General features: G+C 55.9%; 2 protein-coding genes across 15 annotated transcripts in view; one reads left to right on the forward strand and one right to left on the reverse strand.

Annotated features, from left to right (window-relative positions):
• Positions 1-64: 64 nt before the first annotated feature.
• On the forward strand, positions 65-8,502 carry DNLZ (DNL-type zinc finger). 12 transcript variants are annotated; one of them, XR_015703767.1, is made up of 7 exons: positions 65-232; positions 520-659; positions 4,087-4,296; positions 5,351-5,427; positions 5,945-6,020; positions 6,276-6,383; positions 7,207-7,613. XR_015703767.1 is itself a non-coding variant. In XM_087753287.1 (5 exons), the coding sequence occupies exons 1-5, from the start codon at positions 65-67 to the stop codon at positions 8,494-8,496; spliced, it is 687 nt and encodes a 228-aa protein (XP_087609413.1). In that variant the 3' UTR covers positions 8,497-8,502. The 12 variants fall into 12 exon arrangements, 7 of the variants coding, with proteins under 7 accessions (XP_087609413.1, XP_087609417.1, XP_087609418.1 ...); XR_015703766.1 differs by lacking the exon at positions 5,351-5,427; XR_015703765.1 differs by lacking the exons at positions 4,087-4,296; positions 5,351-5,427 and having other exon boundaries at positions 7,207-7,292; positions 7,454-7,613.
• Positions 6,853-27,733, reverse strand: part of GPSM1 (G protein signaling modulator 1) — an 83,664-nt gene continuing 62,783 nt past the window's right edge. For all 3 annotated transcript variants that reach the window (XM_087753275.1, XM_087753276.1, XM_087753273.1), the window contains 3 exons: positions 12,939-13,098; positions 9,482-9,690; positions 6,853-9,048 (listed from right to left, as the gene is read on the reverse strand). In XM_087753275.1, coding sequence (XP_087609401.1) covers positions 8,860-9,048; positions 9,482-9,690; positions 12,939-13,098 — 558 coding nt within the window. In that variant the 3' untranslated portion in view covers positions 6,853-8,859. The remainder of the gene's footprint in view (positions 9,049-9,481; positions 9,691-12,938; positions 13,099-27,733) is intronic.

Raw genomic sequence — 27,733 nt, forward strand, 5'->3', positions numbered from 1 at the left:
CCCGCCCCCGACATGGCCGCCGCCGCCTCAGCGCCCGCCCTCCCCGCGCGCCTGCGCCAGCGCCATGCAGCGCGCGGCGCGGGCCTTGGCCGCGGCCCTGCTCCGCGCCCCGCCGCCGTGGCGGCCCCGCCGCCCCCCGCCGCTCCGCCGCCCGCCCCGCCGCCCGGCCTGCAGCTCCGCCGCCCCGGGGCAGCCGCGGGCCACGCACTATCGCCTGGTGTACACCTGCAAGGTGGGCGGGGGCGGGCCGGGCGGGCGCGGCCGGGAGGGCCGGGGCGCCGCGGGCTGAGGTGAACGGCGCTTCCCGGGGAAAGGTCGCCTTCTCCGGGGCGCGGCGTCCGTGGAGCGTGGTACCGCAAAGCTGCACGGCACCGTGACGCGATCCAGCCGCCTTGCAGTAGTTAGAGGTGAGGGAGGGGGAAAGAAGCCTTTTGATCAGGTAAATAAAGCGGTTTTCTCTTAAAAGGTCCAGAAGCTGCAACTACCGCGGTCATAAAATCCACGCTGTTTGCTTTGTAGGTCTGCCAGACCCGGTCAGCAAAATCAATTTCCAAGTTAGCCTACCACAGCGGGGTGGTGATAGTGAAGTGTCCGGGCTGCGGGAACCACCACGTCATCGCCGACAACCTGGGCTGGTTTTCAGATCTGGAAGGAAAGAGGTAGGTGTGCCGCGCTCTTGGTCAGGAAGGGAAGGGGCTGCCGAGCTGTACCCGGATCCTCCGCAGCCTCCTACGTTATTTCTTTGATGCTTTTGAAACGTGGTTCAGAGAAAACCAAAGTTTTTGCTGGGTATAATTCTGTTTCATTCAGTTTCTTAAAGCACACAAACTGAGCTTCGTAATCTCCTGTAATTTGACCGTCGCTACCTAGGATCCAAATAAAGGGTGTAAAGCTGCGACAGGAGCTGTGTGGCGCACAGGCATCCTTGTTGGCGTCAGCGGGTGAATTACTGCCTGTGGGGTTCTTCTGTTCTCCCTCAGGCTTTATCAAATCACTGCCAGGTTTCCCTGGCCAAGCGTTTCAAACGTGTAGACCCATCTGCTGCTGAATTTCAGTGATTTCTAACTCCCTGAGATACCTTTAAAAATTTCTGTTTAGCTATAATTGCTAAATTATTGATCCTAATGGATGAAAATAGTCTCAGAAGGTTTGGGTGGTTGTATCTGCTCCCTAAATTCTTTATGGAGAAACACCGTGGCGATGCTCATGTGTGATTCACTGCGTAGCTTAACCCTGAGAGCAAAGCGTGAGAGAGCAAGCCTGCGCTTGGCTCTTAGGTCTGGCCTTTGCTGTAGTGTCACTGTTGGTTTTCAAATCGCTGTTAAGGAATATCGAGGAAATCCTGGCAGCCAAAGGGGAGAAGGTGAGACGTGTGGCTGGCGAGGAAGCCTTGGAACTGCTTCTGGAAAACGTGGCAGATACCGGGTCTCCAGGTCAGCCCACGGAGAGAGAAAGCGGGGAAGCCCCCCCAGAGACTGACGGCAAGGGACAGACCTGACGAATGGGATTTGTGTCGTTCTGCTGATGGCAAGAGAGACTCTTAACCTTTATTCCCTGATTTCAATGGGAAATTTCTATGTTTAAAATAAACTCAGGCATTGGTCTTTCTCTGTTGTGTGTCTTTGTCTTGTGTAGTTTTGCCTCTGATCAAGCTGGTTTTGCTTTTTGATCAAGTTTTTAGAGACGGAGCGTGGATATTTTTCCTGGTGCTTGTTTTGCTGACTTTTAGGCAAGTCTCAGTGCTTCAGCAGTGTCAGGAGCCGTGCTTGGTTTTGTGCTGAGAAGGGAGCTGGTAATTCTTTGTCTGTGTGCTGTGGCCTGGGGAGCTGCAGCTGCAGCTGGAGGCCTTAGTGATGTCTCCTGGCCTGGCCCAGGTGTGGCTCCGCTCTCTGGTTGCAGAGCTGGTGGAGGTGCAGAGCAGCTGAGCAGAAGAGGCAGTTGGTACCACCTGAGGAGGACGTGCCCTCACCCTGTGTGAGTTTGCAGAGCCAAAAGGACCCTGCAGGAGGGTCGGATCGCTGGCTCTTACTGCAGTCACGAGCTCCTTTTTCCTTTCCCTTGCCATCTTCCAGAGTTTCGCTTCTGCGCCCCTCGCCATCAGGGCTGAGTCTTCTCTATTTGTGGGTTACAGCGTGAGCCGCCCTGTGGGAGCGTCAGCCCCTGCGCGCGGGAATCCCACTCGGGGCGGTGAGTTGGCGAGCGGCTCCCTGGCGTTGGGGTTACACAACTTCCTTGGTGGTGAGGGGGAGGATGGGCATGAAGGCAAAATTAATATTTGTGAAGCATGTTGGAGATAAGTAGAGCACCTAGAAAGTTGTCTTAGAGTTACTTGACAGACACTGAGGTGCTTATTAACACTACTGCTGCATGTTAAGATCAGTTAGAAGAAAAAATAATAATTTAATAAATGAAAAACGTAGGTTTTTACCAGCATATAACACTCGGGTAGCGATGAATCGGGCAGCGAGGTGATCGTACTGCACTTTGTTAGGGCTTGCTTCCTCTGCCTGCGTGAAAGTTTAACTTCTCTCGAGGTCCATTAGCCTGAAGCACAGCGAAGTATCTGCTTTCTTATGGTTTCAGACTTGGAATCAAAGAATAATTCAGGTTGGAAGAGACCTCTGGGGGTTTCTAGTCCGACCCCTTGTTCAGAGGGGGATGCTCAGGGTCTTGTCTTGAATATCTCTGAGGATGGAGATCCCGCAACTTCTTTGGACCCCTGTTCTGGTATTTGACCAATCCCATAGTGAAAAAACCCAACACCTAACTGAAATTTCTTTGGTTTCAGCTTCTTCCCAAACACTGTGCGCTGCTGAGGAGCGCCCGTCTCTCTGCTCTCTGTGCCCTCCCATTAGCGAGCTGTAGAAAGCAGCAAAACCCAGTCCCCCGTAGCTTTGTGTCTCGGGGCTGAAGAAACCCAGTTCTTTCAGCCCAGCGTGGCCAGGCGCTCGTGGTCCTTAATCAGCCCAGTGTTCAGTGAGGCCGTTGCATGTGTTAATGAGTATTAATGAGTTTACTTCCTTCATCTGAAGTGTTCATTGTCATTTTATACGTGTTGCATTATAAGCACGGGGCAGAGCGACAGGAAAGTAGTCATGTTTTCCTGTTGGTACATAAGTTCGGAGTGATGAAATGGCGTTGAGGGGCAGGAGCTTCATCTGTCAGCCAGCTTGTGCGCGACCAGGTCCTGGCGAAATGCGGAGCGCTCTGAGGCAGCTAGATGCTAGAGTGATCCATGTATTGATTAAGAAACAGGAGTCTTGCATCTCGGAGCATTGCTGCGTGCTCAGCCCGTGGCAAGTTGCTGGCCTGTATTAGCACTCTGCTGGAAGAGTTGTTTTATTACATTTTTCCTGAAAATCAGCATTCTGCTCCCATCGCACTAATGCCTTCGATGGGGTGGAACAGAGCAGCTGTTGCAGGATCCGCATTGCCTCAGAAACAGTTCATTTACAACCTGATTTTTTTTTTATACTGTTTTCCTTACCTTTCCTACCTGTTCCTGTGCCTCAGCTACAGAAAGGTGGTGCTAGTTTTTGCTGTGTTACAGTAAAAACTGTAGCAAAGTCTGTGCATGTTGGCTGTTACCGGATTTTAGCGTTTCCCCAGTCGAGGCGCCGCTGGCACTAGGTGTGCCGGGGGCAGGACAGCCTGCCTGGCTCTGCAGCACCCAGGTCTGAGGACGGAGGGCGGCGTATTTGTGCTGCTGCTCTGAAGGTTCAGGCCCACATCATGGCCAGAACAGGAGGCAGCAGATTACAGGGAGCGGGCAAATCGTCAGGGTGAGGGGCTGGCGCTGGAGCGCAGGGAGGCCGCTGCTCGCTGTTGCCCGCGAGGGCTCTGCAGCAGGCGGGGGGCGTAGGGCGTGCAGCCCCCGGGGCTGAGGCTGCAGTTTTGCAACAGCACGGGAAATGGGTGCTTCTCCTGATAAAACATTCTGGGGCTTTCAGCTGGCAGGGGAGGGGGTTGCAGTTATGCGAGGGAATTTGCATATAATGCAGAAGGGTTTGCTGCTAATAGGTTGCAGGTGAAAAAGGAATTTTGTGCTGCTTTTTGAAGTGGGTTTTTCTGAAAAATGTGTCACAGGGAAGTGTGTCTGTTCGTGAAAGAGAACAGCGGTGAGCACGCTTTGTCTAGGAGGAGCCCAGCAGACCTTGCTTTAGCCAAAGACGAGGGAGCGGGAAGAAGAGAAGCAGCCTTTCTTCTCAACTGGAGGCGCGTCAAGATGGGAAACAAGTGAGGTGAAGGCCTGGTGCAGCAGAGCAGAGGAGAGCGACGAAGGGGCAGCTGGCCAGGGTAAATCTTTGCGGCACAGAGGGGAGACGGTGATTTCAAGGAGGGGGCAAAGCAGCGTTCGCAGGCTGGGCGGCAAACATAACGCTGTTTGCACCTTCCTTGAACACTGTGGCTGTTAAGGAATGGATCCTGTTCCTGAATCCTGTACATGAGAGCTTTTCTGCAAAAACGGCAAATACTTTGCCTCTTGTTTTCTGCCTCTTTGAGCAAATCTTCCTTTGGTAGTGCAGCCCAATTCCAGAGTTAATCCGCCCGGTGTGGGACCCTGATGGGTCGCGTCTGTTAGCTGCGGAGGTTACTGGTGCTCTGGCCCGCACTCAGCGGGATGGCGGTGGTGTTTGGTGAGGGGGGTTGAGGTGGGGGCCCTGTGGGGTGGGGAGAGGCTGAGGGAAGGCCCAAAGCAGGGGAGGCTGGGAGTGCAGAGGTTCGGTGGCTGGGGCTACCAGACAGAACCCCCTGCTGCTTTTTTGCTACCAGCGTGCGTGAGCGTGTTGCGTGCGCTGCGCAGGACTGCGCCTCTGCTGCCTTAGGCAGCGATGGCGGTTCTAAACCCCGCCAGGCCGGGTGTGCTGGGGAGGGCTCCGCTGTACCCACCAGCCGCTTGGGAGCCTCTCCAGGGGATGCGCCCGCCTCGCTGAAGTGGCAACTGGGCAGCTACGTTTCTTTTCCTGTAGCAGCAGCGCGGGCAGCGAGGAGGGGCGCTGCGGGCTGCGAAACGCATCGCTGCTTATTTGTGCTGCTTGCATAGGGTCGGACAGGTCGGTTCTGGGCCTCCACATCCTACTGTAGCGTAGGCAGAGGCACAGCCGGGCTAAGCAAGCCTCCACTCAAACCTGCGTGCACGTGTCTACGCTGCGTCCCTGGGCTGGGATATTCAGTGCAGGGACGGCCGCACCTGACTGCAAAGCCGTGCAGGAGTTAACCTGGCCCGTGGCTGTGTCCTGGCCTGGCGGGGTCCCGGGAGGTTGCTGGGGGGAGCTGCTGGAAGCCGTCCAGCTCCAGACTGAACTTCACAGCGCCTGGGTGCTCCGGGCCAGCGTATCCCTTCCCGCAGGCCGGGAGCCCTTCCAGCCAGGTGAAGCTCAGTGACGGCTGGAGCAGTAACAGCACCAGGCTCTGGGGAGGGGTGAGGTAAGTGCGGAGGCTCAGCCCTGACGTGACTTAGCCGATGAGCAATGCAAAAATCCCCACATCAGCCCAGTCTCGCAAGTTGCCTCTCAGGGCATGGGCACAGCTGAGCGGGAGCGATCGGAATCTTGTGTTTCTGCTGGTTTTTTGTGGTTTTTTTTTTTTAAGAGTTCCTCTTCACCTTCAGGCCTGCACCAGGGACAGCACCCTGCTCCGTAGTAACTCACACTTTACAGTTGCAGCAGCGCTCAGCAATCCAAAACTGAGAAGCAAGTCCGTCCACGTTAGCGCTGCACAGGCCCCGGCAATCCCGCCTCTATCCGGCGGGTGTCAGCACCGGAGAGCCCGTCCCGATGTGGGACCAGGCTCTGCTGGCCTGGGTGCCTTGGCAGCGCGGGAGAGGGGCGGGCTGCACCCTGGCTGCGACTGCAGAGCAGTGGCCGTGGTGGGCTGTGAGCGGCTCTGGCGAGCCCGTTGTAGCCATTACCTCCTGCTCACAGGGGCTCTTTCTCTCTCGTAGGCGCTCTGAGAGAGGGAACATTTACTGGAGCGTGTGTGCTCCCTTCCCAGCTGCTGAGGACAGAGTGAGACCGCAGGTGAGACCCCGTCACTCACTCACAGGGATTTCACCTGTTCTGGGGATCCAGGCCTCTGTCCGCTGCGTACCTGGGGGCAGGGTTCTGGCCCCAGGTCCCACACAGAATTCTGGTGTCCAGGCACCGAGCGGCGTGAGAACGCCTGATGAGAACGAGGTGGTGGCTCTTCATTAATCTTTGATCAGGACTGGCAGTGGCCAGCGCAAGTCAGCCAGGCGTGGGAAGACCAGCTGTGACTTGGCTTTATCCTCACAGGGCTCAGGATCCAAAATCTGCTGCTCTCAGGCCCGCTTTCCAGCGAAGCCTAATGGCCTGCTCACGCCTGCTGCATTGGAATGAGCTGGCGCTGCTGCCCGCTGCTTTGTGAGTGTCTTCACTACGGGCTGATGCCAGGGCTTTGCGCAGCACTCGCTGCCCTCTGGGGAAACAAGACGCAGCTTTTGGGGCAGGCGCCGAGAAGGCACCGAGACGGGGCTGAGCCGGAGCCCCCAGGCAGGGCCTGAAAGGAACTCGGCCGCGTTCCTAGAGGAGGGCTCGAGCTGACCGAGAAAAGCCGGTCTTTTCTCGGCTGCTGCAGGGCTGCTTTGTCTGCTTGGTAACTTCTGGGCTCGGGCCGTTGCTGCCAGGCAGGCAGAGCCGGGGATGGCGGCTGCTGCCCAGGAGACCTGTGTGCTCGTAACGTAAAGGGGCGGGCAGGGGGTGCACACAGCCTTTTCTCAACACTTACGCGCCGTCGTGTCAGCCACCCCCCATTCCGAAGGGCCAGCGTTAGCTCTGCTGTCGGCAGAGCAGGCAGGCTGGCCCAGAAATAACGGAAATGAATTTTTGTCACTGAAGCTTAGACACAAATATTTATTAAGCACAACCCCCCCTTCCCCTTGAGCTGTATTCGTTTCTAATATATTAATTCATTTGGCAGATTATTTTTTAGAAAAAAAAAGTACCTGTGGGTTGGAAATTCCCCATTAAAATGACATTAGCAAATGCACATGTAAAAAATAAATAAGCTCATACATTCAAGTATATGGCAAATAATTAACACCTCTGAAAGCTTAACGGTCAGATTCCAGTTCACCACCTGGCTGAGAGCTGCACAGGCCTGAGCCTGCAGCCGGTCAAGTCATCCTCATCTTCAACATTTTCCTCCTCTTCCCAAACGCACGCCGGTACGTCGGTGGCTGGGCAGGTCCTCCTGTCCCTTCTCCAGAGCTCTGAGCAGCCCCTGGAAGGAGGCCGAGCCGCGGCCAGGCAGTCCGCGCGGCAGCGTAGCAGGTGAGTGCTCCCTGGTAGCAGGTAGAACGCAGCTACCCCTCCACGTGGTCAGTGCAGGCAGGTTAAGATGCCCGATGAGCAGCATCACTGGTCTAACTGCTGGTTGGAAATGTTTCCATCAAATGCATTTCGAATAGAAAGTGCTGATTTGTTCTCTATAGGAACGTATCTGCTTTGGCAGAACTCTGCTGGAGTGTCTCAAGTCCAAGATAGCCTGTCTGGTCAAGCAAAGAAACATACTCCACCTCCTGAAGTTGGATCCCTGCTCCCCTCCTCCCTGCGCTTGCTTTTCCAGCTGTTCCAAAAGGGGAAGGAATGAAAGTAAATGCAGACCCTTGGCGCGTGTGTGTGGGGTGGAGCCGGCTTCCCCACCAGCACCCTGCTCTGCAGCTCCCGCGAGGCCCCGCTACTGCAGACGGAGGGGGCAGAACAGGAGCGCCGTGCGAGGGCAGCTCTGCCGGGGCCTGCGGGGACGGGGAGAAGCTCAGCACTGGATTGGGGAGGGAAGGGCCTTTACCTCTGACTGCTGTTGGACACGGAAGGGAGGAGGGGATGGTTCTGCTCGCTCTCCTGATGAGCCGTGGCCAGAAAACGGTGCCGGCTCTCAAAGCAGGTCATTGCCAAAAGCGGGCTTCTGCCTCGGGTGCACTCACCTGCACGCAGGAGAGTCCTGCAGGAGACTTCTGGCTCAGCGGCACCAGAGGCAGGGAGTTGCCCACGTTTGCCTTGTGCTGAACGGATGGGCAGAGACTTCCCTTCCTTCCGCCCTTCCCAGGCACAGGCCCCTGCCTCGGGGCTGCGCTTCGGGCTGCACGGCTCTTCTCTAGAGGTACCCAAATCCCACCGAAGCTCAGGGTGGGCAAGGCTTTGCTCCTGCTCAGGAGCTCCCGGCCCAGCTCTGCACAGGACTGCAGCTGGGGAAGCGGAGGGGGTGTCGCAGGGCTCGCTGCGGAGTCCTAAAATAAACTTTAAGGTGTGGGGGACCATGGCTGCGGCTGGGGCGGGGGTGAGGTTTAAAAGGACCACTGGAGCCTCTGACTTGGGCTCATTTCCTCCTGTAGAAAGAACAGAGCTGAGCAAGACGTTCCAGGGAAGAATCCGGAGCAATTTGTGTCACCTCGTGATGCAGGCAAGACAGGAGGACTTCAAAATGGAAAAGATGCTCTTCCCTTCCCCCATTAAATTAAAAGTGTTGTGGAAATAAAAGACATCAAGGCTGGAGTTAACTACCCGCTCCGGGCTCCTCCTGCGGCTGATGGCACAGGTTCCTGGATTTTCAGGTGTTTAGCAAAGGGGCTGCCAAAGTCTCCTTCCCTCGTGCTGTGCCCAGCGTTGCAGTGGCCGTGTGTCCTAAAAACCCCTTGTTTAGAAAGCGTCCCCCGCCTGCTGGGCCTTCCTGTGGCACTGCCTGCACAGAGCAGCCAGGCGCAGGGCGGCGGAGGTGCGGCTCCTGGGAGAAGTCTGTGGTAGCGCGGGAGCGCTCGGGTTTGAAACCACCTACACTTTTTTTTTCCTTTTAAAAAACAAAATGAAACCGAAACAACCCCCCCCAGCCAAACCCCAGTTCTTAGCTGGAACCAGGCCTCTGCTGCTCCTCTCCTGCCTCCTCCTGGGCTGAGGCCAAATCTACCCGCTGCTCGTCCATGCGTTTGGCCTGGACGCGCTGGATGAGGCTGAAGAAGTCTTCGTCGGGCATGGTGGGGCCGCGGGGGATGGAGTCGGGTGGTGCGCAGCGCTGGTCATCTATCCTGGAGGACTGCGCGGGGAGGAGAACAGGCTTTCGGACTGAGCGCTAAGACAGTCCCGTCATGGAAGTAAAGGGCTGGGGGCAGTGCCCAAGAGGTGTCCGGAGCACGTGCTCCCCGTCAGGGCGCAGGGCAGCGGCACCAGCAGCGCCGCACCCCGCTGCGGGCTGCAGCGTGAGGGAAGAGCAGCGACCCAGGGCAGGGCTGCGGGCGCTGCCTGGAAGGCGGGTTCTGCAGCCACCCTCCCAACCTGGGGAGCGGTGACAAAGCGCAGCCCTCGGTAGAGGGGAAAAAGAAGGACCTGGAGGCAAAGACGAGGGCCTGCCTGGGTGCCCAGGGCTGCGGGTGGGCAGCTGCTGGTCACAGCCCCTCCCGGCAGGGCAGGTGGGATAGGGGATGGCGATTTGCCCTGTGTGGGAGAAACTATTGTGTCCCCTCCCGTACCTGACACTTCATGAGCATGTTGAAGAACTCATCCCCGGGCTCCTGGGCGTCCCCCTCCACACGCAGGTGCCCCAGGTTGTTGTGTGTGATCCGGAGGCCTGGCAGGTTGCCCACGTTGGCACGCTGGTCATCCAGCCGTCTGCTCTGGGAGCTGGCGATGAGATCGAAGAATTCCTCCGTCTGCGGAGACGCCATTAAGGAGGACTGTGCTGTGAGCAGGGAAGAGGAGCACGCAGCAGGGTCACGGCTCTGCCTGCTCGTGCCTGAGCTGCAGCTCTGCTGTCTGCAGAAAGCCCAAATCCCCCTCCTCACCAAACTGCTCTTGAACCACCCGGGCTGCAGCTGAGCCTTACGCTGTAGAGCATGCTGGCCTCGTGTGTGACCATCGGCATCTCCTTCCACCCCGCGTGGGGGAGCACGAACAATCCCAGTGCCGGCAACACAAGTGAGCAAAACCCTACTGTCAAAGCCACAAGTGTTAGGGGGAGCAAAACCCACTGCCCCATCTTGCAACCACTCACTCCCACTCCTAAAGGCCGGCGCCACAGCACAGCCCTTAGTACCTGCCTCCCAAAAAGGCCTTGGGCTGCATCCCCGCCGTTGCCCTGCACGAAGGGCGAGCAGGACCGGCTGCGAGGAGCCTGCCTGCACACAGCTCCCGGCCCAGCAGCCAACGCCTTCAGCGGGACCCTCTGCCCTGCCTTCCCTGCGGGAAGCAGAAAAGCTCCTGTTCAGCGGAGCTGCAGTTTCCATTTCCAGCTGGAGCGCAGCTCCCCCAAGGGCCTCCGGCACGCTCCCTGGCCAACAAACTTCTTAATCGAACACATCCAATTTATGGGGCTGGGCTGTGAAAACAGCCCAGTACGCACCAGAGCACGCCTCCCGCACCAAGCCCACCACACACACGCAAACCCATCAGGCAGCACAGGGGGAAAGCAGGTGCCTTGGCAGGGTAAGGAGCAGAACCTCATGTACACATCTCCCGCTGCCGGACCTCCCGTGAGGGGCTCCCTGCTCTGTGCTGCGCTTCAGCCAGCTCCTGGAGGGCACCAAAGGTGCCACCTCAGCCCAGACGATCCAGTGCCCTGATGATAACCAGCAGCGGTTAATGAGCGATTGCTGTTGTTTCCAGCACAACTACAGGCAGCTTCTGCTGCTGCTTCCGCTCGGATTTCCACCTCGAGCCAAGAGGCACCGCTGTGCGAGGGCCAACCCGCACCTCGCTCGGGGCACAGGGCTGGGCGGGCACGGGCAACTGCGGGCAAGCACAGAGCTCCTGAGCGCTTGCATGGCTCAGCGACGGGCACCCTGCGTGGTCCCGAGGGCCGGGTGTAATTACAGGCAGGTAATCAGCAAAGCCCAGGCCTGGCTAAGCCGCTCACCTGGCGGCACATCCTTCCCAGGCCCCCCAGGAGCCCGGCCTTTTTGGGCCAGCTCAAGCAGAGGCGCTGCCGAGGCGAGCCCTGCAGACGCTCCGGCTGTCCCGAGCCGCAGGACCTGCATCACAGCACGCGTGAGGTCTGGTTCTTCTCATCCCGCAGAGCAGAGCAGAGCTGAGCCAGCCTGGGCTCAGTCTGCCGGGGAGGGGCTGGCACGAGCTGGCAGCAGGGGGTCCCAGTCCAGAACCCACACACCTAATCTCTACTCTGTAAACCCTCGGCGGGAGCATCCCACCCAGACACCCAACGCGCCTGCTGCTTTCCAGCCGTGGGGGTGGAGCGCTGGAGGAGCCATCGGGCCCCGTGCGGCTGGAGCGCAGCCCTGCGCAGGCAGTGACCCCAGCCTTGGCGTGCCTGCACCGGGCGGCATCGCCTTGGCACCACCGAGGGGCTCACGCCGGGCAGAGCAACAAGGGGACAAAAGGAGGATTTTCAAACGCAGCACACGAGCAGTGCCGGGACCTGGGCAAAGCGAGTGAGTCAGCCCCCAGCCCTGGAAACGCCTCTCGGGCAGCGCTCAATGGAAAGAGCCCGTTGGCTCCTGGCAGCTGCTGGGCAGCGAAACGCTCCCAAACAACAGACGCTGCGCTCGGGACAGGGACAAACAAAAGAAAACTGTAAGAAGCCCAGCCCAACGGGTGTTCCCGTCCCAGTGAGCACACAGCGCTTGAGGAGAGGGTGCCCTGAACCTCCCGACACAACGTGCTCTTTTTAGAGCCCCAGCTCGCGGAAACACATAAAAATCTCAGTGCTGATGCAAAGATGAGTTTCTTCCCCTTCAGCTCACAAAGAAATCTTGAAAATAACATGCCGGGAAGGCTCAGAGGCCAAAGGAGAGCTGAACAGAACGTGTGCCTACTTGTACATTCTTTATAAAGCTTCGTATTTTAAAGTCATTCTCCTAAATTACACAGCTGTTACAGCCAAATGCACTTCTGTATCAGAAAAGTGTATCTTGAAAAACTGATGTTCATTTCCACCCTATTTTTAGAAGATAAAAACCTGCTCACCTCACAGCCAACCTGCTGTCCTGCCGCAGCCTGACCTTCTCTGCGCTGCTCTGCTCTCGCTGCCGCTCCAGCCCCTGCTCCTGGCACCTACTTCTCCGAGCAGCCTTGTGCTGCGGCTCTTGCCGCGCTCGGAGGGATGTCAGGGGTCTCCTCGTCTCCTGTTTGTACTTCATGTTCATTTGGAAACCGATAAACAAATCCACCGGTTCACATGAAGTGCTTTTGAGCCCTTTGTGATGGTGCTTAAGCGTGCAAGTGTGACCTGCACATTTTAGTCTTCTCTCCAGCTTGGTTTATACAAAGGACCTCAACACCGTATCATAAAAAAAAGACATGAAACCGAAGCAAACACAGACCTGACCTGCCTTTCCTGTCCCATCTATTTGTCAGACAGCTTCCTCAATTTATCCCTGTTCTTCCTACGGGTGAGCTAGCTGTCTGCCTGCTGGAGCTTCCTACTGTTTATCCATCCTTCTGGCTTCTCTGTTCTTACGCAGCACCTATCACCACAGCATCCAAGAACTGTACAAAATCCAGAAGTTTTTTTCCTCCATGGCAACGCTTTAACTTGCCTGTGGAAGCCCCCCCAGCCCTCTGCACGCCCCAGCTCTCCAGGCTCTTACAAGGCTCCCCCAGTAATGACCATGAGCATCTTCCTCCTGGAGCTGCTGGCAGAGGCAGAAGGCCTCGTGCCAACCTCACTGTTCAGAAGGCCAGACCTTCAAAAGATCCGTACTGAAAAATCCCAAGTATATTTTGCATTTCTCTTGCTGGTTTACTCTCCAAGCCTTCATTCATATTCTCCAGCCTTTCCCTCAGCAACCACTAACATAAGAATGTTTCTTTCTTCCTTAAATGATGGAGATTGCCAAAGAACAGCTAAGTTCAGAGAGCTGAGGTTTAGGGAAAACATCACAGGATTCACAGTAAACCCATGACAGCTGGCCACACCACGGGAGCAGCATCGCTCCCATAGTAATAGTGACTTAGAAACACATCGGTGCTTACATATCCGTTCTTCCAGGGCAGGGACCGGTGTGGCAGCTGCCTCTGCAGCCTCCGATGGGCATTCTTCCAACGGGCAGCGCTGATCATCCATCCGGTTGCTCTGGAACTTGCTCAGCAGGTCAAAGAAGCATTCCTCATCCGACGGGGTCCGGTTGATTTTCTGGAAGGACAGTAAAATACAGAAGAGAGTCACAATGCCCCAAACAGCTCCCTGTCTCCAATCGCTCCGTTTGGCGTGGCCTCAGCAACGTGTCGTGCCCTCTCCTGGTCTGTTCAGGGGCCGGCTCCAGGCTGTGGCCACAGCTTGCCAAGCCCCGCAGTCTGGAGCCTGCCGGGGTCACTGCTACTTAGTCTCTCTGTCCTCCTGGCTCTGAAATAACCTCTCCCTTTTTCTCTTGCCACCCTTCGGTGTGGACAATCTAACACCGTCCTCCTAGAGGAGGCCACAGGCAGAGCATCACAAAGGTCCCCTCTCCCGCAGGGACCCCCGAATGGGAACGGGGTGAAGAGCTGCTCTGCGACTTGTGCTCCATGGAGAGCTGCAGCCCCTCCAACAGCTCACTCGCGCTGTGGCCGACCCCAGAGGCTCTGGGCACTTCTGCAGACCAAACCAGAGCCCAGCTCCTACCAGCGAGCGGATGAGCCTCGCGCAGAGCAGCCTCCGCTGCTGCAGGGCATCCTGAGCGCTCAGAACAAACCGGAGGCTGAAAGGGAAAGAGGGGAGGAAAGGGGACAGCATTCATCCTGGCCCAGCTCCACGGGGAAGAGGAGCTTCTGGGCTGGCAAAGGGGTGAGCTCAGAGAGGGACCATGGTCAGGAGCGCGAGGGACGAGGGGGAACCGTGCGGACGCCCTGGCTGAAGCCCTGTCCTGTGCCCAGCTGTGGCTCAGCTCGAGCTCGGGCACGCCAGCACTCAGCCGTCCTCTCTAACCAGCTAAATTTAACCTTTACAGGCCACTGCCCCCCACACTCCCAGTGCTTCTTTTCGGTGCTCCTGTGTCCTCAGCACACCACTTGTAACAGTCACCGAGCTGCAAATGACACAAAATGATAGTTTTTCAGGAAAACAGTTCTTGCACGAGAGCCCCAAATAAGCACCTTGCACTAGACAGTGATATATTTAAGTCGCACTGCAGAAGGTTCACGTTCAAGGCAGCCTTTCAAAAGCACCGTGTTGTGTCCAATTCCAGTGCAGAGAGGGGCTGGGTGCCCCGTGCTGGGAGAGCGAACCCGGAGTCCTGCTCTGGAGCAGCCGGTGCAGTAGGAACAGCCGATCTTTCCAAGGAGCCACTCAGAACGGGATATAAAATTAGACAGCGATAAGAGGGGCATCTGCCAGGCTCAGGAAGGGTCCCTGTGTGCTGAGCTGGTCCCACCTGATGCTGGAAAAAATACCACAACAGAAACGAACCCAAAACTCCTACAACTGGATCTGCCTCTCCTGAGCTACCTTCCAGCATGGGGCTGGGGAAGGCCAGCCTGGGACGGGGCACCGGGTCCCTCCTGGGAAGCAGCACACCCCACCGGAGAGAGCCAGCCGGGAGCGCCAGGCCTTTCAGCGGGGAAAGGGATCCCCTTGGCCATGCACGAAGCAAAGCCCCTCTCTCAGCTCTGTCAGTGGCCACCCTGGGCGGCCAGGAGCCCTCCCTCTCCTACCACATGCAGTGCCGTTCCCAGCAGAGAGCTCTTCACCGGGACAGAGGCACGCGACGCCCTTCAAGGGAGGGCTGGGCTGGGGAGAGCCTTGTGCTGACAGGGTTAAAGCCGCAAGTTGGATTCAGTAAATGAAGGGAAACAATTTTCCCGTGTGCTAAGCGAAGCAGATGAGATGCACTCAGCTTCTATTTAGGGCAGCGTCAAAATTAGCAGCGGGCCAGAGAGGAACATTAGCAATGTGGGAGCTGATCGGGGAGGGGAAAAACCCCTCTCACCTCTTTCCACGTGCCGATCCGCTAATGAAACAGTGGCTCGGACAGACCCTCTGAACCATCGACAGTTGCACCTTGGAAATCAAAGCTTGCTTGGGCTTGAACCAAGGATGAACTACATCTCTCACAGCTCTGCTATGTTGGCTTGCGTGACCCAAATTTCAGGCTAGAGGAGGAAGCCGGCTCATTCACACCAAACCTCCCTCTAGCTTCCCCGCAAACGCACAGAGTAAATCAGAGCAGTCGCAGGTCCACAGAAGAACTTTTGCCTTGCAGAGCGTTGGTCAGAGCCCCCAGCTCGGGCTTCCCCCGGCAGAGACCAGATTCCCCTGGGGCCCATCCTGCCAGGGACCCTGCAATTTCCCGTGTCAGGATCTCTGCTCAAAACGTGCCCGGGAGAGGAAAGGATGCTCTGAATCAGTTGGAAGAGCAGCCGGTGCATGCGAAGCGCGGGACAGGGCTGGCTGCACGCCTGAGTGCCTCCCAGTACGGTGGTACCCGGAGGGGCAGGAGGCCGGTGCCCGTGGGCCAGCGTTGGGGCTTGCACGTGCTGCGCCAGCCCGGGACATGGGGAGCCGCAGGGCCTGCAGCAGCACCCGCGGACGGCAGGCTCCCTCCAGCGCTGCCCCAGCCAAACCGCGCCCCAGGCCCGCACCTCTCTAATTAAAATGCCCAAATATGACAAGGCACGGAGCACTTGGCTCCCTCCACCTGCAGCCTGCTCCTGGCCCCGAGGAACGAGCTGCAAGGGCAGATGGATGTGCAATCACACCCTGGGGCCCACCGTCTGCTGCCGAGCTGTGCTTGCCCAGGGCTTGGCACATCCAGGACGGTCAGGAGGCTTCCCAAGAGCCAGGGCATCCCCTAACGGGGCTGAGCAACAGTCCTGTGATAGCACAGACACAAAACAACCAGTCACCACGGGCCCAAGACCCAGAGCCCTAAATGGTTCCTGGGCAGCAGCTTTGGTTTCCAGCCCCGAGATCACTTCTTACCCCACGGCTGGTGTCTCTGTCTGGCGTCATCACCCATCCTCCATCTCTAGCACCGCAACTGCCCAAATTCCGCCGACAGTTATCTTCCTCCGGTTCGCCAGCCTCCATCACGGGCAAAGCCGCAAACCAACCCCTTTTGCACTGGGCAGAGAGACCCGGGGCTTTTGCTGGCACCTGCGGAACGGGGGCTGCTGGTGCTGCAGAGATCACCCCCACAGCAGCTTTGGCTGCAAACGTGCTCGCCCTCAGCACGGGCACAGAGACACGCATGTCTCTCCCCATGTGGGGACCAGGACACGCATGAAGCCTCTGCTCCTGCTCCCTGACCCTGGGCAGGACAGGGACGGCCACCATCCCAGGCAAGGCAGAGGCCCTGTACCTGGGGGTCAGAGCTCCCATTTTCTGAGAGTGGTATTTCCACCTGGATGCTGCCGGCTCATCGGAGAACTGAGCAACCTGGCTAAGGACAGCCTGGGAGCAGGACACGCTCACCTGAAACAGGCCTCCCTCACTGGAAGGCATCCAGGCTTTTGCATACATTTGCTGGTGGATGAGCATGCTGTTTAACCTGCCAGGTTGGATCCAGGATGTGTAAAACACAGCTGAGGTGTTGGAAAGCAAGCGAACAGCAGCTGCGGGGAGCGATGGGGAGCCTGCTGCCGCTCCTCTCCCTGCAGCGATGCCGCCCCAGGGAGCCCCGCTGCTCGGCCAGGACAGGCGGCTCTTCAGGAGGGGTCGGGGGACCCCAGTGCTGGGGCTGCCCCAAGCCCCTGCCTCTCCCAGGCTGCAGGTCGCTGCCCTGCAGAGCACAAATGCACCCTACTTCCTCTCCGATAAACTCTCACTCATGCTAAGTAAAACCTTTCACAGTCTCTGGCCAAGAAGGTCCTGGGCTGCCCGGCTCTACCCCCCAGGCACAGGATTGCAGGGCACAGACCAGCAGCTCATGGAGAAACCCCTCACATCGGCTGCTCCGGGTGTGCAGGTGAGGCCAAGGCTGAAGCGATCCCAGGCAAAGCAAAACAAAGTCAGAACGGACTCCTGTGCCTAAACCCCCTTGGCCGTTTTTCACTCCAATTCAGGAAAGCCATTAAACAAATGTAGAATGCCTAACTGCAAGAACTAAACCACTTTCCAGCTCCCAACACCTGAAGCCACAGCCCACAAATGCCCCACAGCGTTTCTGCCCTTGGACACGGCTGTCCACCGGTGCCTCTGCAGCTAGAAGAGCCTTTCTCTGACGTTCCCATTCCAGTGCCCCATCCCGCGATCGACAGAGGACATTTTAATTATTTCTGTGCTAGTTTTACATGGTGTTCCCATGCCTGAGGTCCCTGGGGGCCTGTGGAGCAGGACATGGTGCTCCCTGGCAGGCAGAGGGGCATCCTCATGCTCTGCCCCACACACACATCCCGGGCCAGAAGCCGTAAGTCTTTGGTCACAGCAGGGCAATACTGCTGGCACTGTGGCTTGGGCTTTCTGCTCCACCACACTGCTTCAGCTCCTAGCAGCACCCTGTCCCCAGTCTCGCTTCAGCATCTGAGCAGCCCATACTCACCACTGGCCCCGGCTGTGCTCCCCTGCGGTGCACCAGCACCCACTGTTAGAAATACCCTCAACCAAACGGCTCTGGCGACGGCGGCTTCTCCCACAGCTTCCTGCTGTCCCCACAGGGCTTAAAGTCAGCTCGGGTAGAGCCGGAGGGCTCCCTGGGAAGCAGCGGCAGCCAGGGCGGGATGCCGCTCTCCCCGCATTTGCTGCTGAGCCCCACCAAAAGCCTGTCTGATTGCGGCTGTGCAACAACACGCTCCCGGGTTGCTCTAGGACATGGCTCCAGAAGCCCCCAAGGACCATGGCAGATGATTTCTGCGCTGGCAGAGCCATGGCACGCCTCCCAGCAATTCCTGCCACTGCCACGTGCCAAAAGCACCTGATGTACCATGCATGGGTGAAACGTTCCCTTCGAAGGGAGCGTTGCCCAGCAGACCAAACTGCAGACGCTCTCATGAGCTACCCAAAGGGCCAAACCTTGTTCCTCTGTCAGATCAGCTTCTCTTTTCGCAGCCGGTGTCCCCACGGGCTGCTGGCCTGCCTTTGGTCCCCCACCTCTCCTCCAGGCTCAACTTCTGGCAGACCTGCCCCGATGCAGCAAGGACTCTTCAAGCTCGAGGACTGCTCACTCCAGCTTTGCCCAGCCCTCCGAGGGGGACGGCGCTGTCCTACCTGCGGGCAGGACCCGCTGCCCAGCCGCTGATGGACCTCGGCGGGTCTGGCACAGCAGATGCAGCTCAGGAGCTGCTGCTCGAAGGCGGTCTGGCTCTGGTGTGGGCCAGGCCAGGGACGAAGTGAGGACAGATGCAGGTTCAGGGATAACACAGCAGTCTTCACCGCTACTCCCACAGCAGCCCCTCAGAGAGCACTGCTTTGGCATTTAAACGTGTCCACCAATGATTCCTCCTCCTCGCCTTATTTCAGCGAGGAGACAACCTGGAGATGACGTGACTTGACCATGTCCTGCAGTGATGCAGTGGCGGAGCTGGGACGGGACCCAGTGATCTGTCCCCAGGGCCAAGCTCTCAACTGTTCTTGGAAAAATTGTGTCCCTTGTTCTAGCAGGCAGTTATCTGCCCAAGGCCTGGCAGACATTCATCCTAACACATCTGTGCCCACGTGCCATGCCTTATCTGTCTCTCCCTCTATAAACTAGATGCATCACAACTGCTTACCTCCTCGCTTTTCAAGGCAGCCGACCTCAAAATCACCAGATAGGAGGGGGGCTGGGGTGGTGCTGGTGACTGCCAGTGCTGGGAGCACTTTATCCTGGGCTGCCCCGCTGCCTGCCAGTCCCCTGCACGTGGCTTTGCTTTCTGCCCACACCACCCCAACACCCGTGGTGGGGGCCAGCACCGCTGGCGTGACCACGACCCCAAACCCCGTCACCTCGCAGGTGCATCAGGCACTGAACCAACTTCCCCACCTCATCACTTCACCTGGTGAAAGGCACTGGAGGAGAGGTTCAGAAAGAGCCTCCCAGAAAGTGGGGGGGCTGGATGAGAGGAGTGGAAGGAAACTGCTGGCCAAAAGCCTCAGCCTGTTTTACTGAGAGGTGAAATGTCTGGAGCACTGTCTCGGCTCGGGAGCGGGGCTCTCCCAGTCCCCAGCCACCAACAGCTCGGTACTGGCTGGAGTCTGATACCATCACTGTTCAGAGTCAGAAAAGCTGTTAAACTTGTCCAGTCTTTGCTGAGGACAGCACTTCCCTTTCAATACCAATCCTTAAGCACTGCTGCCACGCTCCCTCCGACAGGCAGGGCTGGCTGGCAGACACCCCGTCCTCCCCCAGTAAGCACAGCCAGGCACAGAGAACCACCAACCGTGCTCGCCACGCTCTGCTGTAAGACATCGGCAGACACCCGAGCAGCCTGTGCATTGCTTGCATCTATTGCCCAGAAAGTTGCAAAAATATCGATAATAAAAAGTTCAAACTGAAGCTACCTGCAAACTTTACAAAAACAAGCATGCACAAGCAATATCCAAGCCCTGGCCCGAGTAAATCTTCTGTATCCACCTCCTTCTCTTACCCCCAATCTAGCCTCTCATTTCAGAGGACAGAAAGGAAACACAAACAAAAAACGAGTTTTACTTACTGACCTCAGCAGCCAGCTCTTCCCCACGCTCCAGCTTTTACATGTCCACGGGCAAGAACAACCTCACCTCGCAGGGCAGAGGCTGGCGATGGGGGGCTGCCGCTTTGATGCTCTTCAGCTACTGCTAGCAGCCAGAGAGAGCTCTCCCCAGCTCCGCTCCGGCTGCGGAGCAGAGATTTATGCGGAGCGCGCAGCCATGTGAAGAACGTCGCCAGCACCAGTGACCCGCTGGGTGCGAGATGCAGCTTAAAGCGACAGCCCAGCTCGCCGCGCTCCTCCCGGAGTCGCTCCTGTGCCCTTGCACGAGGGGGTGGACCCCAGCGCAGCGCTCCTCTCTCCCTTACCTCGCTGCCACGATCCCAGTGTTATTAGATGATGCTCTTAAACACACAGTGGAGCTATGTGAATATTTAGCTTTCCTTCCACCTCCTCACCTCCTACCCACCACACACACTTTACCTTAAAAATAGATTGGGATCAATTTTCCTAAACTACATCTGCAAACACGCTCAGCTCTACAGCCACACGCACCACGACAGTAAAGGCACTGTGCACATACAGACACAATATGATCGCTCAGATTTAAAGCACCAAAATATTGAAGGACCATTTTTAGCTCCTGATAGTCCTCCTGTTCCTCATATTATTAGATACGTGATTTTTTTTGTCCTATTGCAAGAGCCAAAGATGCTCAGCCATAAGCATCTCTTAATTTAAATGCACCACTCTTTCACAGAAGGAAATTTCTAATTGCAAGAAGGTTTTAAACATGGAAAGATGGAAATGCCACACAACAGTCAAAGAGCTGTTCTTACCTCCCATTTGTGAAATGTGAATTTCTGACACTGAAATGGGTCAATGGGAAGAGGAGCAGCTTGCCAAAGGCCACCTGGCAGGGCAGTGGCAAAACAGGGACAGAGCCCCATTGGCACACTCTGTCCACACTGTCCTCTTACACTTCATTCTCATTTGTCATGGCAAAAGTAGGAAATTTCTTTATCCTGAACAAATGCAGCTTTTGGGGACTGTCTGTGCCTTTCCATACCAGTAAATTTATTTCCAGGAGTCACACAGGAATTAGAAACACAGAAACTGCGTGGGGCCCGAGATCAGGACTCCTGGCTCGGTACGTGGCCCTGGCCCGCTGCCAGGCTGGGCACAGGGCACGGCGGGTCTCAGCCCCCAGACCCCTCCTATCCCCGAGAGGGGCTATGAAGCCTCACTGGGCTCCGCAATGATCCTGGACCCAAGGGCGAGGCATCACGGATGCATAAAGCATCTCCAGAAGGGGAGCAGCAAGGCCGGGGCAGCTGCGATCGGGGACTGCGAACCCATCGGTACCCACGAGGCCGATCAGGCTGACGGGGAGGGGGTCAGGCTGTGCTCAGGGGCAAACACAAGCTCTGAAGCAACAAGTGCTGACGAGACACAGGCAGAACTGCCGCGGTGGGGATGCTGCGGACATGCAAGATGGACCTGCCCAAACACCAGTGATGCGGCCAGGATCTGTCCTGCGCGGCCGCCCCATCTGTCGTGCGCCAGAAGAGGCGAACTCTCCATCAGGCAGGACCTTGCAAAATGCTAGTATCGGGACAGAGCAGGCAAAAGGCAATTACTCTGCACCTATTTTGTTCTGGTGCCACAGGCTACGGAAGGCAAGACACAATTGGGAATCGGCCTCAAACTAAGCTACTGCCTGGGGAGCTCACACACTAAACTTCAATTTAGTTTGTGATGTGATTTTCAAAAATGCTACAGCGACTGAGGAGGGAAAGAAGGGGCGAGGAAGGGCAAGGGGCAGGGCACAGCCGACCTGCCTGCTGTCACACTCAGTGCGGGGGCACAGACGCTGCTGCAGCTCGCGTGAGCTGAACGCCTGCGCTGCGGCCGCCGTTTCCCTGCTGCTGCGCTGCTGGGGGGCTGAGTTAAGGGACATTTCGGTGGAGAGGGGTAAGAGAGGAACGAACCAGAACTGAGACTCTGCCCCTTATCTGAAGAGCTGAGTTGACTTGGGACAGCTATGAAAGGGAGCATCTGAAGCTGGTATTGAGGGTGAATGCAGAAGACGGGTACAACGGAGGAGCAGAGCCCACACACAAGAGGCCGGTGCTTGGAAGAGCAAGAGGAAATGACTTTTTGCATCTGGGTTTAGGATGCAGCAGAGGAGAGCGAGTGAGAGGTCCATGATCTGCAGAGACACCACCTGCAACTTCGGGTTCCAGCTCTCACGCCAGGGAGCTCGAGCGTGCGCCCGAGCGTGCCCATGGCACGCGTGTGCCCTTCAGCCTGCTTTGCAAACTGCGCCACCACAGCCCCGCTGCAGACCATACACAGGCTGCTCAAACCCAGGACGTGCGCACCGCGCTTCCCTTGTAGGATGAAATTATCACCCTTACTTGGACTGTTTTCAAAGATTTTTTTTTTCCTTTAAACAACTCGCCCACTCATCCCTATAAACGCCGGTGCTAAAAGCTGGTTCTGTTGTTAAGATTTCAAATAACTTAGGTTTTATTGTTTCAAACAAAATCAAAATAACTCACCCACGCTCCCTCTTTCCCTAATACAGTTACCGCTGACCTGTTGGAAGCATGCCCTACTGCCACACGCAGCTTAAATCCACACCTTTGGATCAATAGCGGGTGACAATATCGTTTCTGATTTTATTTTGAGACGGAGCACGGCGTGCCTGCATGGGTGTCTGGCTGAAGTGTTACTGACACCTCTGCTGCTTGCAGTGCCGATCCGACTGCCTGAAAGCTACCGCCACCGTGCTCAGATTTGGCCGCTTTGTGCAACAACCTTATTAATACTGGATTTACACTTTTTCCCCAGCTACACGGTAATCCACCCTGAAATCACAGGTCAGGTAGCCAGCCCCCACTGCTGAGTGCATCTGTGGCATGGAAATGACTTCTGGTTTCTCTTTGGGAGGCGATACATTAGCCAGTGTATTCAAACAGTCCTCAAAGAGCTACAGCAATGCTCCGTAGTTAATGTAGCAACTTTTCCACATAGGTTTTGAACAGCATTTACCATGCCAGGCTGGGTTTCCCTGTCGCCGTTTAATAGAAACACACAAGCCTAGATTTAGCACCTGAAGCTTAAATTGCTAACCAAGGAGACAAGTTAGAAGCGTTATCATTCCAGGTCAGTCTCTCCAGTCTATGGAAGAAGATGGGCAGCTATAGAGGTCAATTTGGCCCATCAAAAACCTGGAGGATCCCTTAAGTGCCAAAACTGGGAGTGAACCTGAACTACTTGCTCAAAACAATTCAGGTTACAGGCAGACGCCAGCAAGCAGTAAGTTCTTGGAGTGTAACTGATGCTCACGCTCACACAGAGCTGCAGTACCTGGCCGCGCACACCGTAGCACACCCAAAGCAGCGACGCACAATGTTTTAGCTGAAATTAGCTGCACTACTTGATTTACTTTGCAGTTGGAGGGGGGTGGAACTAGGACCACGCTCAGCTGTTGAGTCTCAGCTGAGCAGCCGTAATTTGCTAAACCGAAATAACTCCATTGCTTTAAAGGATATAACCCATATTCTTGATTAATTAGCACAGAAGCCAAGGTTAATATCTAGTCCTCAACTCCCAGTCACCTACTCTATCCACTAGACCGCAGCACCACCTCCTCGCTTCCAGCCCTACCGAGGAGTAGGAGGTGACGGAGGAGACAGGTGCCTATAAGCCCGCTGCCAGCGAAGGACACGCTCCTCTTCAGCGATGGAAGTGATCCAACGCTCCCCCAGCAGCAGATATGCCCTCCTCCCCACAATATACTGCGCTCGGTGCATCTGAAATTGGAACCTACTGACAATTTGCTTTCAAAACGCTTTGCAAAAAAGCCTACTTGTCTCTGGATTGCCAAAATTGTGCTGCTTTCTTGAAACATACTTTTATTTAGACACCTACTTGCTCTTAGCACAGCGCTGTTTAAAAAGCAGCTGAACAGATGCAGCACCTTTACCAGGGGTGGTAACGATTGGGTGAAGTTAGTTGGTGGATCCGCACACACCCATCTACATTAGCACCCATAACGCACATCTAACCTTCATATAAATACCCCTCACTGCAGCAAACGCCCAAATCTTAATTATTATTTACTCATATTCCAGTAATGCCTGAAAGCCGCGCTCAAGATCAAGGCCTTGTTATGCAAGGCACCCCACAAAACATGAAATCCTGGCCCTGCTGGGGGCAGGGAGGATCCCGGGGCCGGTACCCGTGGGTTTACCATTTCAGTGATGGTCAGACACAGCCCTTCTCAGAAGAGCTTAAACAGGTAAGACAAAAATCACATGCAAACACAGGAACGGCTTCTCCTATCAGCCAAAGCAGCTCTTGCTCTGGTACATGCTGTTTAAAAGGGCAAGAAGAAATTACGCCCCGTTTGGGGAAGGCAAAGACAGGGAGGCTGATTTGTTCCACATGACAGTGCCCAGAGAATACTAGGGTGCAAATGGCTTTAGATAGAGGCGAAAAATCCACCAGGGACTTTTCTGCACATCCCAGGGGAGCTGCACCTCCTGCACCCAAGCATATTCAGTGCTCTCACTCTTTGCTGGCTCTCGAGAGGGCTGCATCTCTCTGCAAGCTGGTTCCCCGTCTCCTCCAGCACAATGAGCACTGCCGGGAACTGCAGCTCTCTCTGTGGCACACACACCATAATCCAGGATGGAAAAGTTGGATCCATGGGATCGTTCGGGGCCCTCCTCTAATTGCACGTCTCCCCAAGAAGCTTCCCCCCAGCAGTCCCTGCGCACAAAGCACTTAACTGGGCTCAGCTCTCTGCCAGGCTCAGGCTGCAGTCTTCCGGGGCCACATGGGGAACAAGAAGGAGCCGGGGGCTCTGAAAAACCATTATTTAGGCTTTTTTAGATTAATTAGTGTTAATTGCCTTGGGAGGCTCAAAAATAGCACTGCTAATGGGAAACATGGACGCAGGCTGAAGGCGAGGTGTGAGCAGAGGTTGGTGATTGCCACATTAACCCCGGACGCAGGTTGTGCCCTGCCCAGCGGGCAGCCAGCAGCGACTGCCAAAAGCAGGGAGACCTTCTCCTGTCCAGCTGGGATTTGCCTGCCTGCACCTCTAACCCTGACAGCCCCCCCAACAGCCGCATTCACATTCATACAGGGGCAGAGGGAGCCCTCCTGCTGCCACGACAGCTTTTTATCATGAGAGCTCCAAGAAACAGCACTTGTACCTTCCTCGTTTCAGGCTCCTTTGATTTATGGATTATCCTTCTCCTTACTCCTGCAACCATGCAGGACCCTCAGCCAGCTCCCAGGGAGCCTCCGTTTCCTGCATCTAGTCCAAGCACAGACACAAGGACAGCCCAGAGAGATCCCAAAACCTCTGCTCACCCCAAGGCTATCCTAAATCCAGAAGAGAGGACCGGCATTGGATGGGACCGCGTCTATCCATAAGCAGTGGGTTAGAGAACAGCCAGCCACCAGAGGAGGTTACTGCCCATCGCCTGGGTCGCTGAACTCTCCTGCCTGACCGCAAACGAATGCCGGGGACGGAGCTGTGCTGGTGATGAAGGAAGGCAGCAGGGTGGCCTCTGGGCAGGACACCCAAGTGACCGCACGGAACAAGCTGCTGCTCACAGGCTGAGATCTGGCCTCCCCAAAGCTGGGCAATAACAGACAAAAGCCAAACCTGCCCCAAAGTTGTGCTGTGTTTGTGTCTTCTGGGAGAGTCTCCAGCACCGTAGCCCTGTCCAGCAGCTGGTAACAGCCACTATCAAAGACAGGGTACAGACAAAACCAGTCTGATTATACAGGCTCCTGCATTGCTACAGGTCTGTCCTTAAATGAAACCCAAACCCCATATTATTAGGGTGCATTTCCCTGTTTTTAAATATAGATCATATAAAGAGCTCATCCAAGTTACTGGTACAGAAAAGACTATCTACATAGCCCCACCAACGAATGGAAAAGCACACAGCACGGCTCCAGCAAGCGCAGCCCGACCACGCTCTCCTCCCAGCCTCAGTCCATGCACAGAGACCAGCTGGATCCATCAGGTGCTCCCTTACGTGCCAGATCCCACCAGCCTCAGCTGGGAGCTCAGCCCCCGGTGCTGGCACAGGTACAGGCCACTGCTGGCACCCCGGCAAAACACAGGCACAGCCTCTTGCACTCGCATTGCCTGAGCAAGAGAGATTCATGCAAGAAAACCAAACAAAATCCCCAGTCACTGGAGGCCCCTGTGTCATCTGGTGTCATCACAGCTCCAGTGATTTAAGCAGAGTTATGCTGATTTACATCCAAAGAGAACCTGGACTATGATTTTTTTTTTTAAGCTATTCTGGCATGTGCAGTTTATTAAACGCAAGAGGCCGGAACTATGAACGTACGAAGTGCCCCAGGCACGGCAGAGACCCTAGAAACGAATGAAGAGTTCCAGATTTTGAGAGAAGTCAAACATTTGGAATTTTATTGCTCTGGGTCTGGCTCCGGTTCATCCCTCTTTTTAGTATTGTTCTCTTTAAAGTGACAGTTTCTAGGAAATGGTGAGTGTAACATCTCTTTTACTGTCTCATACCACTTGATGGCTGACAATTCGCCGGGAGAAAAGGCTGTGCAAGAAGGAAAGCAGACCTCAATTATGGCTTCAAAGTGCCAATAACTGAAAACTCAGTTACAATGAGTCAGGGGAAGAAGAATGTGTTTCAGTAGCTTGGTTAGTCAGCTCCAGCCTGGACCACTGGACTAGCCGGTCTGAAGACCTTCTGTCGTAATCTCCAACAAAGGTCTGCTGGGGGACCTTGGACAACCAGTTCAGTTTTTACCTCCTTCCTCAAGCAGGTTTCTCTCTTAAGAGGCTCTTTCTTACAGTTTTCCAGCTCCAGAACTGGCCTCCACACTTAGGCAGTTATGGATGGAATACGGGGTCTCAGACATGCTTTCATACATTCCCATGATTGCCAGCCCAAGGGATCTGAGAAGCATCCAGACCTTGGGTCCTTGGAGTAACTTCTGCACAGCTGAGGGCTTGGACAGCCATCCTGCACTGGGGCAGCCAGTACCTTCTTTTTTCTGCATGCGGTTGATGCACAAGCACAGGCTTGTGTTAAATCCTGCCTCCTATCTCCTTTCCACAGCACAGCTTTGATTCACTACCTGACCTCAGTCTGGGAGGAGGAAAAACAAGGGACAGGCGTAGTGGGAAAAAGCAGAAAGAGGGTGTCCCAGCAACAAGAATATCCTGAAGACAGGAAGATAAGGAATTCAGCTTTATCTCTGGGACCTTAAGCACTGAAGCATGTCACCAAGGACAAGGCCTAGGGGCTGACACACAGGCACAGAGGCAGCGATACCTCCGCCTTGCTTCTGTTCTCCTGCTTCAGCACCCAAAAGGGTCAAATATTCACAAGTGACCCAGAGGTCACAGTCTGGCCTTTTCCTGGCTTAAATTAAGAAATGTCAAAACCATTCACAGCACCTTCAGGGGCTCTGTAGCAGAGCAGTCACCTTCCCAAAACAAAAGCAGCATCAGCTGAGTCTCCTCGGTGCTGCAAAGCCCATTGCTCTGAGCAGAGACACCCCTGGGACCGGGCTGCAAAGGGTGGTTAAAGCAGCCAGTGCCCGTAACCTTCTCATAAGCAATAGCTGGGGGTAGAAGAGACAATCGCTGCTTCTCAAATCAAGCCAGGCAGCCGTCTCCATCGCACCCAAGGCACGTAAGGCAGAGTCTCTGGGCTCCCAGTTTTGGACTGTGCAGGAGTGATTTTAAGGAAGCCTCCTCTGGCCACTCAGATAGGCAAGGCAGAGGATGCAAAGGAAAAGCCTTGGACTGGCACTGCATCGACTGTTACACAGCAGCAGAGCGCAGGGAACAGCTCTCTGAAGACAGCTGGCCTCTCACAAAACCAAACCTCAAGTCACAGAGCTGTTCGAAATACAGGTACCATCCCCAGTGAGGAAGGGGTTGCCCAGAGAGAAGGCAAGTGCAGCATTTGGCCCCAGTGCTCCGAAGAATCAGGACGGCTCCTGCCTCACCTCTCCCTGCTGGGGATGCTGCTCCCTCCCCACGCACTCTCCAACCACACCTCACCAGGACCAGCTTCTCCTCCGTGGGATGCCGAGGAGCCTGGCAGGTAATTCTGGCTTTTGCTCCAACTGTGTAAGCTAGCCTACCTCCCAAACCCACCCCTCTGCATGAGGAAAAAGTAACTTAACGAAGGATCGTAAAACCGTAAGCCTCACATAACTGC

This window comes from Nipponia nippon, unplaced genomic scaffold (genome assembly GCF_047370975.1).
Source record: "Nipponia nippon isolate SJK-2023a ecotype South Korea unplaced genomic scaffold, ASM4737097v1 scaffold_16, whole genome shotgun sequence".
Lineage (NCBI taxonomy): Eukaryota > Metazoa > Chordata > Aves > Pelecaniformes > Threskiornithidae > Nipponia > Nipponia nippon.

Excerpts from the sequence above, each read along its gene's own strand:
- DNLZ (XM_087753286.1), top strand. The coding sequence starts at position 65 with ATGCAGCGCGCGGCGCGGGCCTTGGCCGCGGCCCTGCTCCGCGCCCCG. Across the intron at positions 660-5,944 it reads TCAGATCTGGAAGGAAAGAG|GCGCTCTGAGAGAGGGAACA; the intron begins GTAGGTGTGCCG and ends TCTCTCTCGTAG. Across the intron at positions 6,021-7,453 it reads AGGACAGAGTGAGACCGCAG|GAACGTATCTGCTTTGGCAG; the intron begins GTGAGACCCCGT and ends TGTTCTCTATAG.